The 14,973-nt window shown below is 52.3% G+C and overlaps 1 protein-coding gene across 5 annotated transcripts in view; it reads right to left on the minus strand.

The window, feature by feature from the left end:
- Window positions 1-14,973, minus strand: part of FMNL2 (formin like 2) — a 96,197-nt gene that overhangs the window by 30,765 nt on the left and 50,459 nt on the right. For all 5 annotated transcript variants that reach the window (XM_088529143.1, XM_088529142.1, XM_088529145.1 and 2 more), the window contains exons 3-6: window positions 12,505-12,585; window positions 9,313-9,389; window positions 7,466-7,549; window positions 6,250-6,402 (exon numbers count right to left, since the gene is read on the minus strand). In XM_088529143.1, coding sequence (XP_088385269.1) covers window positions 6,250-6,402; window positions 7,466-7,549; window positions 9,313-9,389; window positions 12,505-12,585 — 395 coding nt within the window. The remainder of the gene's footprint in view (window positions 1-6,249; window positions 6,403-7,465; window positions 7,550-9,312; window positions 9,390-12,504; window positions 12,586-14,973) is intronic.

Consider the following 14,973-nt stretch of genomic DNA (forward strand, 5'->3'; position numbering starts at 1 on the left):
TTTCTTCACACTCCCATATTCTGACCTCAAAAAAGCAGGAGGAAAGTGCAAAAACGCTCTCAGAAAGAAAGGAGGCGAAGCAGCACGGTGCACGTGCCAATAAGAGCTTCAGGATGTCCCAGCCTGCCCGAGGAGCAGCTCCGTGGCGGGAGGAACGGGGAGTTCACAGAGGAGAGCCGACCCGCAGAGCAGCACAGCAAACACAGGTCTGCCACAGCAGCACCGCACCTCCCGGTGCCACTGTCACCTGCGCAGCAAGCGGGGGCAGCTCCGCTTCCCTCAGCTCATACGGGAAACCACTGCAGGGGAAGAGGTTCTGGATCATGGCACCAGGGCTGCAGTCACTGTTCCTAGCCACAGTTTAACATCTACCAGCACTGGCAGCCAGCGACGCCTCAGTCCCACTGTGAGCATATTCCCAAGCAGGGAGGAGAGCAGGGCCGAGGAACAGGCTGGCCTGCAGGAAGAGAAGGTGGCTGCGACTCTGCAGCCTGTGAAACGCCAAGGAAAGAGAACCGGCGCGGCAAGGGGCACGGACACGAGCGGCACGGCGGGACGGAGCGGGAACGAGCTGCCGTTCCTGCCCACGATCCAGACACAGCGATCCGGACACCGCGATCCAGACACAGAGATCCAGACACAGCGATCCAGACACAGAGATCCAGACACAGCGATCCAGACACCGTGATCCAGACACCACGATCCAGACACAGAGATCCAGACACAGCGATCCAGACACAGCGATCCAGACACCGCGATCCAGACACAGCGATCCAGACACCACGATCCAGACACCGTGATCCAGACACCACGATCCAGACACCACGATCCAGACACCACGATCCACACTCAGCGATCCAGGCACCGTGATCCAGACACAGAGATCCAGACACAGCGATCCAGACACAGAGATCCAGACACAGCGATCCAGACACCACGATCCAGACACCGTGATCCACACTCAGCGATCCAGGCACCGTGATCCAGACACAGAGATCCAGACACCACGATCCAGACACAGAGATCCAGACACCGTGATCCAGACACCACGATCCAGACACGGAGATCCAGACACAGCGATCCAGACACAGCGATCCAGACAGAGCGATCCAGACACCGTGATCCAGACACCATGATCCACACTCAGCGATCCAGACACCGTGATCCAGACACCGCAATCCAGACACAGAGATCCAGACACAGCGATCCAGACACAGAGATCCAGACACCGCGATCCAGACACAACGATCCAGACACCACGATCCAGACACCGTGATCCAGACACTGTGATCCAGACACCGTGATCCAGACACAGCGATCCAGACACCGCGATCCAGACACAGCCATGGGCCGGGAGGCCCAAGCAAAGCCGGCCGTTCCAACGGCCCTGCTCAGGGAGCCCCACGGAGCCGAGCTCGGCGCTGGGAATGCCGCGGTGCCAAACGGCGGCACCGGCTCCACAGGCTCCTGCAGGAGGGAAAGTCCATCGGGGCTGCTGGCCACGAGCTCCGGCCGCCTGCGCGAGCGGCTCACAGGCCCCGCTCGCACCAAGAATGGCCTGTCTTATAGACGTATTATTTTTATATTATAGCTATTAAATAGCACAAAGAAGAACCATATGGCCAATTCAATAGAAGCCGTGTATCATTGCCTCTTTTCCAACCAAACGAAGCACATCCTCCCCAGTTTAAGCTAAACTGCCCTACTTTGTGTCACGATGAACTAGGAATGTTTCTTTAACTGCGTAATTTGGTAGCTTGCAAATGTCTGATCCTGCCCAAAGGCAGTTTTTTTCTTTCCGAAATCTTATTTGTAGGGCTCTACAAGAAGCAATTGTGACAGCTCAGCGTATTTGTTTCTAAATAACATACACAGATTCCACTTTGCCTGTTAGGCCACATCCAGAGGGCTGCAGGGTGGCCGTTTGCCTCCACTTCTGTCGTGGGTATTTGCTCGGTATCGCACGCAGGGGAGCGCCCCGTCATTGCTGATGTCACTGTGCAGTTACGTGTCCAGTTGGTGCTACTCGTTTGGTTCTCAAAAAGCACAGCTTTTAAAACCACAGTGATTAGCACTAATTATTATTAATAAGAAGAAAGATTAATGATAAGCACGTGAATGATTAATATCAGACTCGCTTCATCTCTGTCATGCCACGGGTGGAAGAAAGAGCTTCTCTGGTGTCTAATATATCAACTTGCTAAATTTCAGAATGCCTTTAAACATCTATAGACTTTTGTCAGCTGTAACAAATGGCAGCAAGACTCTTAAAACTAATTAACAGCTGAACACAAACAAAAGCAAAACTTGGCACTTGCTTCTGCCTGGGGAGCTAGGGCAATGAGAAACCAGGATCAAGCATATTCTGCAAACCAGCAGGACCCTGGAGTGCGCTGGGCTCCGTCTTCCTGGAAATTATGTGAGCCTGGCAGCCCTCCACAGCCTACCTGGAAAGCAGTCTCCGAGGGCCGAGCAATGCTCCCATCCATCCCTAATTACTGGTAGGGCTTTGCAGAACCCAGCCGAACCCCAGCCTTGGAGACCGCCGTGGGGACGGCTGCGCACGGACACGGCGCTGCCGGCGCCCTCCTCAACGGAGCCAGCGCCGAGAAACCAGCACGGGAAACGCACCGGAGAGCCCCGCGCGGGGACAAGGACACCAGCACGCGCGGGATTCTGCCCTGGGTGCAACAGGAGCCCTGCAACGAATGCGAATGTCTGCCCACAGACGTGGATGCTGCAGCTCGATGATGCGGTTTGTACTGTTCTACAGGGATTCTGCAGACTGGAACTAAGATCATGGTGCTGCTTCTATACTGGTGGCAACTGCAGCAACTCCTGATGTTACTTATTTCCTTCCTAAAGGCAGGACAGACTGGCAGTAGCTCTAACGCCTCCCCTTATAAGTCATGAGCCAAACCAGGGTGGATGATCTTCCTTTGCTTTTATTTCATTTCTTGTTACTAAACATTAGCCTGAGCTCAGCATCTGGATGAATTGTTGGTTTTGATTTCCTCTCTGCTGCAGGTCAAAGATTATGTCACTGAGAGTATATTTATTCTAGTAATTAAAGTCAGATGGTTCCTCTTTTATGTCCTTTGCCCCTCCTTTAAAGAAGAACTATAAATCCTTAGTTTTGAAAAAAAAGAAGAAGAAGAAACAGAAAACCTGACCACGTGCAAGTTCCTGCAGCTTACAATATTTTCCTACTGTCAGAGGCTGGTGCTGGGCTGGGGGCTGCCACACGTGGGTAGCTGCTTTGCAGCTGAATTTCCAATCCGTGAAGCGGAGGCGCTTGCTTTGCTGCTGGGAAAGGGGGAAGAGGGAAGCGAGGAGCCGGGCCCGTCTCCTCCCGCGCTGGGGACGCGGATGCAGGCGGCGGGATCTGCCACGTGGAAGCACCGAGGCCTTCGCTCCGTGTCCGCTTAGGGATCCCGGCTCCATAGCCAGGACTGCGCTCTCGTTATCGACTCCGCAGGTTTTTAACTGAGCTCCATGCACATGAAAACCAAAGCACTCGACTCAGAGGAAAGGGAGTTCTTCATGGAGCGGGACGTTAGGATGTACCAATGCTGCCCTGAACGGAGCGCAGGACTCCGAAGCACCGCGGGGAAACAGGGACAAACCGCAGCTGCGGGAAGCGGCCTCCCCGTTTCTGAAAGGAACAGCACGGCTCGTGCGCACTTCACATTGAGAGGACACCAAGAGCCTCCCCTCCTCTCCCACCTGGACACCGCTCCGGCCCTGCTCTGCCCCGGGCGGCTCCGGGTTCTTATGGATGAGCAGAGATTAGAGCTACTACTAGAGCAATAACGGAGCACTCGCCCTTCAGGCACGGCAATCCCCCCAGGCCCTTCTGTTCTCCACCAGAAAGGGAGCGAGGCCAAACCCGCTCACACTTTCCAGATGTTCCGGCACAGGAGGGATGGGTCCAGCTCCTCGGCTTTAAATTACCCTGCTAAAAATGCCAGACTCTTTTCCTTGTTTCTTTCTCTCCATTATAAAGGTCCTTTTAGCAGCGAAAGAAGAGGAACGTCCGTAGGGAGGAGCTCGGTGGGTCCCAGACACACGGTCCGCCCAGTCCCGCAGCGGGGACAGGAACGCGCTGACGTGATGGGGGTTAAGCTTGTTCGCAGGAAAGGCTCCCGTTTCACTCCTTCATGACTGATTAAATAAATACCCACCTCCTAAAAACTTCTGATCTGCTTTCACTTTTTTTTTTTTTTTACTTGACATATTCCTCATCCACGGAAAAAAAGTACGCATATTTCAAAACAGAAAGCTTTTTGTTTGATGAGACACAAAACAAGGAGGCTTCAGCTAATTTCCCTGCATTTTCCCTTCCCTGCAACGGAGGGACAATCGTTGGCCAAAGCCGCCGATACAAAGGCAGCTCCGCGGCCAAGGGGCAGGGCTCAGGAGGGGAGCTGGGAGCACAAGCCTCGCACCACGGCACATTTCTGCACTAACTCCGCACGCACATTAAATAACTGTAACCCAACCCAGAGGTCTTCACGGGCATTGAACTCCCCACAAGCCTAAGAACAAACCGAGGAGTTTTCTGGACCAAAGCTCAATACAATAAACTACAGCACAGACACTGATTAAGGCTCTGCGGCTTAGCTATAAACCTAGAAACGCTGCTTCTAATACGATAAAGCAAAATAGTACCTTGTTTCAAGCACATTCATTTGTTTTCTTTTCGCCAATCCCGCCCTGCGGAAGCAAACTGCACTTTGGAGTTATAATGCGATGAGCACCGGTCTGCGCGCGCTCACGCCATTATAACGCATGGGGAGCGCCGGGCCCATGCGCCCGCTCCCGCCTGCGCGGCCTCCACCGGCACTTACGGGATCCTCCGGCTCGAGGCCTCGTCGGCAGAGCGCAAGGGGAAGCCGCTCCAGAGGCAGCCGGGGGAAAAGCAGCTCTGGCGGCGCTTGGCCTGGAGGCGGTCGGGCAGAGAAACCGGCCTGGTGGCACGGGAAGGGCGATGGAAGCAGGGAGGGAAGGATGCGAGAGGAGAAGAGTGTGGGAAAGGAGGATGCACATTGAAACGGGAGGAACAACAGGTAAGGAAGAAAGAGGAGACATGAAAAAGGAGGAAGGATGGAAGGAAGAGAAAAAATGTAAGAGACACGTAATGTATACATGACTTGTGCATTCCTGACATGAGCAAACACAGTCCTGCCTCCCAAAGACAAAGAACAGGACCAGACATCCTCCTGTGACCACCAGACTCTACCGCAAGTCATAATAATTGAAGATCAAAGAAAACCAAAAGCCAAAGCCACCAAGTCTTTGCAATATTAAAAAAAATAAAATGCTCAGCCGATTTTGCTGCACTCTGCCACCACTTCTCTTTGCCAGATCTGCATGTCTGCCTCCTCCTGTCCACTTTTTCCCTGATGTCCTTGAGTTAAATCATCTAGATACCAGATCCATTACAATGACATCAGGCTGTAGATGGATTGCATCTGTTTATTGATGTTCCTTGCTCATGAACTAAAAGCCAGCACTAGCATTGACTGACAAACCAAAACTCAACCTCCATAAGAAGGTGTAGTTTCAAGTTGCTTATTGGTAGTCTAAAGATGGTGCTTAGTATGCTTTAGAATCATGAGGAAGTATCCCAGGAATGTGAAGGCCTAGGGAAGAGTTGACCCCATTCAATCTTGGGAAGTGATCCTGCCCGTTTCACAAACTAAAAAAAGAATAAAAAATCCAGCATTTGGAAAGAGAGAGTTCACAGTAAAGCCTGGGCTGAGGCTATAACCGACAGCAGGTTTGAAGAATGAGGTGGGTTTTTTTAAAAAACAGCTCCTGCTCCTAGCGCCGTGGAAGGAAAGTGCTGCTAGCAGAGCTCTGGATGGAACACGAGGCCGGAGCTCCGGCCTGGCTGCCTTCATGGAAACCGTGAGACACTCCTTGGAGCAGAGCGGCTGCTCCTCCTGCACGAGCCGCGTTCTAGCGGCAGGAAATGTGCTGTGCACCCTTAAATCCCCTTGCCGTTGGAGAGAGAGGTGATATTATCCTTTTAACGCCCTCAACCACTGCGTAACGTTGCTCTCTGTTACTAACTTTGCACTCCTTTCCCCCTCGAAGTTGTCAGTACCATGACATGGTTTCCATATGTGTAAAGACCAGACTGTGCAAAGAGGGAAGGTGAATAAACCACAGCTGGAAACCCATCCTGCTTCTCCTCATCCTCGCTGCTTGTCAGAGAGCTGCTGCCCCAGGGAAAGGCCTTACCGCAAGGTGGAGTGTCGGCCGGAGCGGGAGATGCTGTTGCCAACTGGCGAGGGCAAATTGCTTCCTCTGTGCAGGTCCTCGATGGACCGGCTCCACGGTTTGGACTTGTCCATCGAGTTTTCCACATTGTTCTCCAAACTCTCGAAGTCAAAACTGAAAGGAAGCAGAAGTTCCACAGCAGGGTTACACAGAAAGGGGTTCCTGGCACTTCCCTTCCCGTTCAACGTCTGCAGGTTTGCCGGCTCCCAAAAGACGGCAGGAAGAAAGGCAGGGAGCAGCGCACGCTCCCGTCCCTCCGGCTGCGGCTCAGCGTGGGGCTTCACAGAGGCAGAAACTCAGCACTAAAGCAGGGACTTTCAGGAGATTCAACCAGCTATCTACATATTACCCCACTTCTGTATAAAATAAACCCAGTGGCCAAGTCGCTACCTTGAAGGGAGGAGGAGAATGCTTAAAGCTGACTCCCTTGTATTTTAATAAATCAACACATGGTGCAAGTACTAATTCAGCTGCCTCCGTCAATACGGGACTGAGCATTTATACTGGCTTGCTGGCCTGAGCTACTCTCCAAGCATATGTAAAATATTACCTTAATTGTTAAAGATTTTCTTTGATTTCTGACTTTTTGTACTGCTATTTCAAGCAAAAATTGCTGTTCCGCTTACAGTTTTTGAGGTTATTACTCATGTTTACCATGTTAGAGACAAAAAACCCCAGCAAGCTAACTTGCATACGCTCAAACAATTTTAGGAACAAAGTCTTCATACAAACACATCTTTCTGCCATGCACAGTTTTTTCCAGTGTTAGCAACATTTCTTAAACATATAATTTTCATTCATTAATTTTATTACAACCTCGCCAAAAATCTTGTTGTCTTGTTTCTATGCAATGGTATATATACATGTGATTGCATCTTTCCTAAAAATAAAATACCAGCTCTACTCAGCTCGAGTTTCCAACTACAACAGTGTCTTTAACCCACCACTTCTTTTCATACAGTTTTACGTTGTGACCCAGTAGTTTTGGACTAAATTTACCCTCTTCTCTGGCTCTCCTCTAAGGGATACGCAGGACAGCGTACCCAGCTTCTGGCATGGCAACTCCTGTGCAAGGAAAGCAGAGCCTCCCACCTTGTCTCTTGCCCCCAGGCTGGATAGACAGGAGGAGTTTTGTTTGCCTTGCCGGCCCGCGGAGCGCGAGCCCCAGCGCACTTACGTGACCGCATACTGTGCAAACGACAGATATTCCACCAGAACATCCAGGCCCTTGTTTTCTTCGTTCAAGAACTCCCTGACCCATCTGTTGGAAAAAACACAAGACACCAGAGAAAAACCGTGAGCCATGGGAGCACTACGGGGTTTGCGCTGCTGCTGGGACTCTGCCAGGAGCCTGGAGACCCTTCCCTTGGTAAAATGCAAAATAACCTGCCATCCAGAAAAGCCTATGGCCATCCAAAGGTTTTGAAAACTCAAAATACCCCGTTAGAGCTGAGCACCAGTGCAAGCTGTGCGGAGAGCAGGGATGTCCCTGGGACGAGCAGGGAGTCGGGCAGGGAGCTGCAGCTCCAGGGCTCCCGCTCGGCCTTCCCTGCCTTGCAGTCATACATCTTTTACTCTCAGCAGAGTGCAAATGTATCACCCGTGGGTTATTCCAGCCTCCAGGCTTTAAATCTTTTGCTATTTGCCTACTAAAATAAACGACTTGGCATTTTTATAGCATTTATTTTGAAACATGCCTCTCATCCAAGTGAGCAAAACAAACAAACACGGGCCTTGTGAGACACTCTTATTTAGCCGGTGCGCCCCAGCAGCTCCCTGCGCGTGCCCGCGGCCGTCGTGAGCCTGCGGAGCATCCCGCGGAGCGCCGCGTCTCCAGCGGGAACGCTGCGTGCTGGGCAAGCGGGAAGCCAGCGCGGGAGCGGGGCCGGGCAGTGGGAGCCTCCTGCCCCATCCCGGCTCGAGCGTTCCGAAGCGGTGCCGGCGACGCATCCGTCTCGGGAAGCGCGGAGGCAGCGCCGCGGCGGGTTTGTGCAGCGGGGCCAGCGCCGCCGTCACCTCTCACCAGGCGCCGGACGGGCCGGCTCAGCTCCCCGCTCCGCATGATGGCTCCGGCGGCACCGAGAGGCTCCGGCCCTCCACACTTGGATCCAGTCCTGCAGCCTGCGCACGGAAACTGTTCTTCCCGAAACTGCTTCTTGAGGAAGCGCGGGCCAGGAACACGGGCACAAAAACCCAGGTGGTGCATGAGGGTCTTCCTGATCTCTTCCAGCCTCGCCGTGAGTGCTTGGGATGATTAATACCCACTATTATCCACTGCTTGCCAGGTGGTAACTTGCAGGGGGCACCTGAGAAGCCAGTGCTGAGCATGGTGTGGGGACACGGAGCTGGTCCCCGCACAGGGCCAGCTTCCTCGGGACCCACGGAGCTGCCCACGAGCACGCGGAGATTTCCTAAGCACCAGCAAGGCACATGCTGGCGGCCAGGAACAGCACTGCTGCTGTATTCACCCTCTAAAATGGCTCTGTTTCCTCAAAATAAGAACTGCTGCCTGTGAAATTGATGCAATTTAGCTGGACACACGCTAAGATCACGAGAGAAAGCGTTAAAGAAACCTTTGCAGCTGACAGGCTAACCCTGAACCATCATCTCCGGAGCCTCTTTTTCTCCTGCTATTTGAGAGGTTGTTTTCTAGTTCATGACAGTAAAACACAGGTAACATTATTTATAGCCAGGCTGCACCATGGTAAAGCACTAGCACAACATGTTTTTATACATATGTATTTATAGCAGCAATACTATTACCTTTCTAGACCCAGAGATTCTCCCTCCTCTTCTGCCTTCCCTAAAGGAGGCTGAAATTTCCTGCAGGAGACATGGGCTGCCCTAACATGGAAGGATGAGAGCTGGGTTCTCTAGAGCTGCCCGCTAAAGCCCAACCAAACCCTGCAGGCCTTAATGATCAATCAAGTTGGGTCACTATTTATCATACAAAGGGAACATTTCTCAAAGCAATCCAGCAGCAGATGTAAAGATCTAAGACCAGAGGTCATCAAAAGTCCTTACCCGATGTGATTTGTTCTTAAGGAAATTTCCAGTTCTCGGAGCACTTGAGTAGATTCTTGGACTCGTCTTCTGAATTTCTATAATTCAGCAAGCAGACAAAAATAACGTTAAGACTCATGTGATGCTATTGAAAATGTCAAAATCTCACACAGTGCAGGCTGAGTAAATAAAACGTTAAGGTAAATTGAGAGCCACTCTAAATCCTGAGGAATGCAACAGCAATAGTCAGACAGTCAACAAAAGCACACTCAGAAAAACAACCTCTGTTCCAAGACACATTTTGAGTTTCCAGGATTAAGAAAATTAAAAGCCTGTATATAAACATACACCTCTTCACAATACAAGCTTTAGCATCAAACCCTTTGTAGAGAATTACAGTGCTGAGGGCAGACTCCCAGCTATGTCCTGCAATTCTGCTTTTGTGACTTCACACTCGCAACAAAAGATTTTCCAGAATTTATGTATCATGACCAACCTTGTGGCTGCAAGTCAATAACGCAATAACCACGTGCTACCATGGGCATGCTTTAATGACTTGTAAGTGCTAAATCATCTCTGCAAATCTGGAAGCTAAGAGGAGGCCATGCAGGATGAAAGAAGTAAAACACTGGGTTGCAACACGGTATGGGAAAGATCTGCAGGACAGACGGTGTTTCCTGTTGCCACCGTACAGGAGGAGAAGGAGCTACGGGGCAAAACACTACTAGGAAACGGTGAGAGAGCCCCACGTCACTGCACGGGAAGGCCCTGGATGGCAGAAACCCGCAACGCGCTCCGCGTCGCAGCCGGACCCCGGAGCCAGCGACTCCTCCCGGCTGGAGAAACACCAGCTTCTCCCTCCTATTGAATGCCCTCTGCACTTGGAAATGGACCAGGGCAGCCCCATTCCGGAGCACAAGGGCTCTCTCCGATTCAGCCTAATCCATTTGGATACGATATTCCAGAGCAGCTCCTTTGGTAAATTGTCGTTTGTGGACAAGCGCAATGAGAGCGGCGGTGGATAGACACCACCTTGGTGGAATTCTTCTCGGAATTGGGGTATTTTATAGCTCCATTATTTGCATTAATTCAGCGGATTTATTGAGTTCCAGATGATAAGCAAGCGTGGGATTTCCCACCTCATGCAAGTCACCACTTGTCCTGTTTCCGCAAGGATTTTGTCACGCTCTTTGGGAGCTCTGGCTTACTGCCCTCCTCGAGGTAAGGCTGCAACCTCAGCTCAGAAAGCTGTTTGCAGCCTAAAACAGATATCGCATCGTAAAAACCCACCGGGCACGAGGCACTGTTCGTTTCTACTCCGAAGCAGCTGGCTTAGCTGAGGTCAGACACGCATTTCCGCTGGATCTCAGTTCGTTCGCTCGGAGTACGGAAACACAACGCGTCACTCCCCGGAGTGTTTGCACAGCGCAGCTCCAAGCAAGAGCAAACTCTTTAGACGTGCAGGTAAAACACTGCTGCAGCACGAGGCACAGGCAGGAGGCGTGACAGGAGCCGGTGACGGGTTCCCGGAGCCCCCGGGCACGGCTGGGATCCCCAGCCAGCTCTTTGCAGCCCATGCAGAAAGCAGCAAGGCAGCTCTGTGACTGCCTGCACTGTAGGAGCCACCAAACTGCAAATTCTTTAAAAATACACAGTTTGAACACTTTAGTTTTCCTGTTCAAAAATTCAGCTTGGATGGAAAGTCACTGTTTCCCGGGGAAGAGCCCTTCGGATCCCAAAGACAATCCTGGCCGCACATTGCACGGCCCGTTTGGAGCGACCTTCTCCCGGCCATCTCAGGGATCCTCATCGGGAACGCTGGCACGGCCGCAGGCACCGTGACCCTTCTGTAAGGGGAGGCCTCCCCGCAAGGCCAAGCCGCATCCAGGAGCCATTTGTGGATCTTTCCGACCCGCGGCACAGACTGAGGAAAGGATGCCGGTGATGCAGGATGCAACAAAAGAGAGGAACTCAGTAGAATTATTTTTAGGCTCCTTTAGTTTTGCCATTTGTCATGGGTGCCTTGCGGCAGTGCGTGGATAAGAAAGGCTTCAATGTGTGCCCATGGACTGAGCACGGAGCAAAGCCAAACCCGGAGCGCGTTTCAGGGATCCTCCGGGAGGAAAGCACAAAGACCCCTGTTCAGCACTTTTTAAAACCATAAGCAGCTACAGGCAAATTTGCAGAATGGTTCCTCCTGCGCCTCACAGCTCCCAACAAGAGGAGCCCTGTCAGAGCCATTCCCGGTGCCTCCGAGACACGAGCTAACGGAGCGCGGGCGAAAGCCACGGATGCCCCGTGCCTCCCGGGACGAGGCCAGCGCCTCCCGGGCGCGTGTCAGGATGCCCTCGTGGCCAAGAAGGCCAGTGGGATCCTGGGGTGCATTAAGAAGAGCGTCTCCAGCAGGTCGAGGGAGGGGATCCTGCCCCTCTGCTCAGCCCTGGTGAGGCCACATCTGGAGTATTGTGTCCAGTTCTGGGCTCCACAGGACAAGAGGGATGTGGAATTGCTGGAGAGAGTCCAGCGCAGGGCCACAGGGATGATCAGGGGCCTGGAACATCTGCCCTGTGAGGAGAGGCTGAGGGAGCTGGGCCTGTTCAGCTGGAGAAGAGAAGGATGAGAGGGGCAGGACGCCGTGCCCGGCCCCACGCACCCGCTCCGGGCCGGGCCGCCTTCGGAGCGCTCGCTGGGCACCTTGGTGCCACCAAAGCACCCACAGGGCAGGGACGGCAGCCACGGCAGCGCCTCCCCGTGCCACCTCGAGGGGAAGGGGCGCCGGGCAAGGACAAGCCACATGTGCCCGGGCGCTGCAGCGTGACCGGCAGGGAACTGCAGACCAAGCCGTGGTGAGCAGCACCAGCGAGGCCCAGCGAGGCAGCCCAGCTCCAGGCTGCGCCTCACAAACCCTCATAGAGTCTGAGTGAGCGGGTGGATTAGTGCCAGTGCAAGGCCTAGAGCAGACCTCGGCGCGAGTTTGTTAGACTAGTTATTGAACCTGAAGTTATTAAAACCATTTGTTCCATTTGTCAGATGCTCCTTTTCTTTGCCGCATCTGTTCTTGCTCACTGAGCTGCAAGGTCTTTCCGACCTCTCCCTGCTTCCCGTTGCGATTGCTGCCTCTCGGAGAGCCTCCCCAGAGCCTTTCGCAGGCTGCGGGCGCAGGAGCCGGCGCGCGGAGCGGAGACGCGCGCGGGGCGGCAGGGCACTGCTCACCTTCCTGGTCACCGCGGGGTCCAGATAGCCCTTGAGTTTTTGGATGTAGGTATGTGGCGGGTTCTTCACTTGGAATCTCTCCTGCAAAGAACATAAGAACAAATATCAGCTATTTTAAAACACTTTCTGCATTATTATATGTGCTTATGTATGTATACACACACACACATTTACATAGTATACAAAAATAATATAGATTAATATGCATATACTTACACATATATAATCTGTAAATATGTATTATACACGCAAATGAAATATATCTATGTATCTTTTAATTTTATGCAATGCTGCATATTTATATAGGATGCACAAAGATGTATTTTACATATTCATTTAAAATTCTAAAGCTTAGTTGCACATATAAAACCTGAAACAGGGTTCCTGTTAGTTATGAGCACTGAGAGAAGAGACACACGTTATGAGAGAGAATGTGTGTCTGTGATTGAAAGATAACACTACAAAAGCCAAGACACCTTTTTATCATTTGGGACAAGCCTAAAAACACTGAATATGCTGAAAGGAGTGTCTCCCCTATGGAAGAAGCTACATTATTTTACTCTTCAGCTTTCAAAACATGAATGACGGAGCCTGTAAGCAGTATTTTAACCCTACGATACTAAATGGGATGGCAGGACCGAATGGCTGGTACAAACGAGCGTGTGAGCCTTCCCCGAGCACAAGGGCTCTCCGATGCAAGAAACCGCCGCGTGTTCCTTGCTAGGAAGGACGCCAGGAGCCCACTTGTGTTCCACCACCCTGCTGTCAAACCCCGCGAGGAGGAGGACGAGGAGCCGGCCTCGCGCCACCACCGCTCGCCCTCCGTCTGCAGCCGGGGGCTCCCCTCTAATTCCCAGACAGCAGGTTTGGAAGCAGGGGCCAGCGCCGGGGTGCCGGCTCCTTTTCCCCGCTGCAAGTCTCGGCGCGGAGGAAGACGTTTCCCCGCGCTGGCCTTTACCTGTGCAGGGGATCTCGTTCCCTGCGAGCACGTCGCCGTGCCTCGTTTCCCTGCTCTGCCAGCATGGTGCCAGCTACAGCAGCTGCTGGAGCAGCTGGCCAAGGCCCATGGGTACAGGCTGCTCCGGAGAGTCCTCACAGATGCGGTTGTACTTGGGGAAGGGTGGTAACGTACAGTGTTTCCTAAGCACCTGAAACCAGCTCCTTTGGCTTGTTCTAATATTTCTTCCACCTTGACTAGAAGCTTCCCTATCTCCTCACCTATGGACCTGGCCTAGTGCGAAGAAATTCTCCTCTCAGCTTGAGCGTCGGGCCCCACTGCAGGTTTTCCAGTGCCTAATCCACAGTCACCGGGAGACTGCGGCTTCCAGAGGGACACTTAGCAAATCTCTAATCCCGGGCTCAGGATCAGCCACGCTCGGGATCTAGCAAGGGAAGCCAGCGATAAACACAGAGTCTGGGGGGTCTGCACTGCAGAGCTGATCGGCTTCTGCTTGCTCTTTCACCAGTCGCACAGCCAGTCTGAAACGCCTTCTGTAAAAATGCTGCAAAACACCAATTATTCTGAGAGGAATATGCTGTGTTCAGACCTGTTAAGAGCATTAGCAAAAGTCCTGTTACTATTTGCATCTTGGAGGAATTTTAAGCTATCCTGCCCCTTCCCTCAGGGAAACATCTCATGGCAATTATCTCCTGATGTTACAGCATTGTATTTTACAGGTGATATTTGAAACCTCCATTTATTAGTCCAGGATGCAATTTTGACTACATTATCTAAAAGTTATTCCATAACGAAGAGTAGATTACTGCCCAGTTACCAGAATGTACTGCCTAAACACCAAAGGCTCTTCCTGTTACTGTCTTGCTGCTCTCTGCAAAAAAACTAATTCATCGTGGGAGGAAAGAAAAAAAATGAACTAAAAATCTACCCTGTGGCCCCCCAGAAGGAAACATCTACCCTGGGGTCCCCCACCCCAGGCCAAAGTTTTTCAAGACAGGTAATAGACATTTCTTTGTTCTTTTACAACGGGATTTCTTTCTCGCGCAGCTTCACGTAGGTGCCAGGGCCAAACCGAGAGCTCCGGAATTTGGTGTTTTCCTTCCACCTGCTGAAGTTAAGGAAACACCAATTTCTGCACATGCCCACGCTCTTGGCACAAGTTTCCTTCTCTGGAGATCTTCAAACCCGCTTGGACGCAGCCCTGTGCCACGTGTTCTAGGTGACCCTGCGTGTGCAGGGGGTTGGACTGGATGAGCTCGAGAGGTCCCTTCCAACCTTCAGCATTCTGTGATTCCGTGATTCCGCATGGACACTGCACACCTGGGTTCAGGCAGCCGCCTCTGCAGCCGCCGCTGCTCTCGGAGCGCAGGCGGGCACGGACACCCAGCGGGTCCCTCCGCACCGCTGCTCCCACTGACTCCTTGGAGCCTCAGGATCCTCTGGGACAGGGGACAGAAGACACTGGGCACAATGTAAGTGCAAGAAATACGCGCGCAGGGCACTAGTGATGG

This window comes from Tinamus guttatus, unplaced genomic scaffold, assembly GCF_059628265.1.
Source record: "Tinamus guttatus ecotype Peru unplaced genomic scaffold, ASM5962826v1 Tinamus_guttatus_pri_ptg000325l, whole genome shotgun sequence".
Taxonomy (NCBI): Eukaryota; Metazoa; Chordata; class Aves; order Tinamiformes; family Tinamidae; genus Tinamus; species Tinamus guttatus.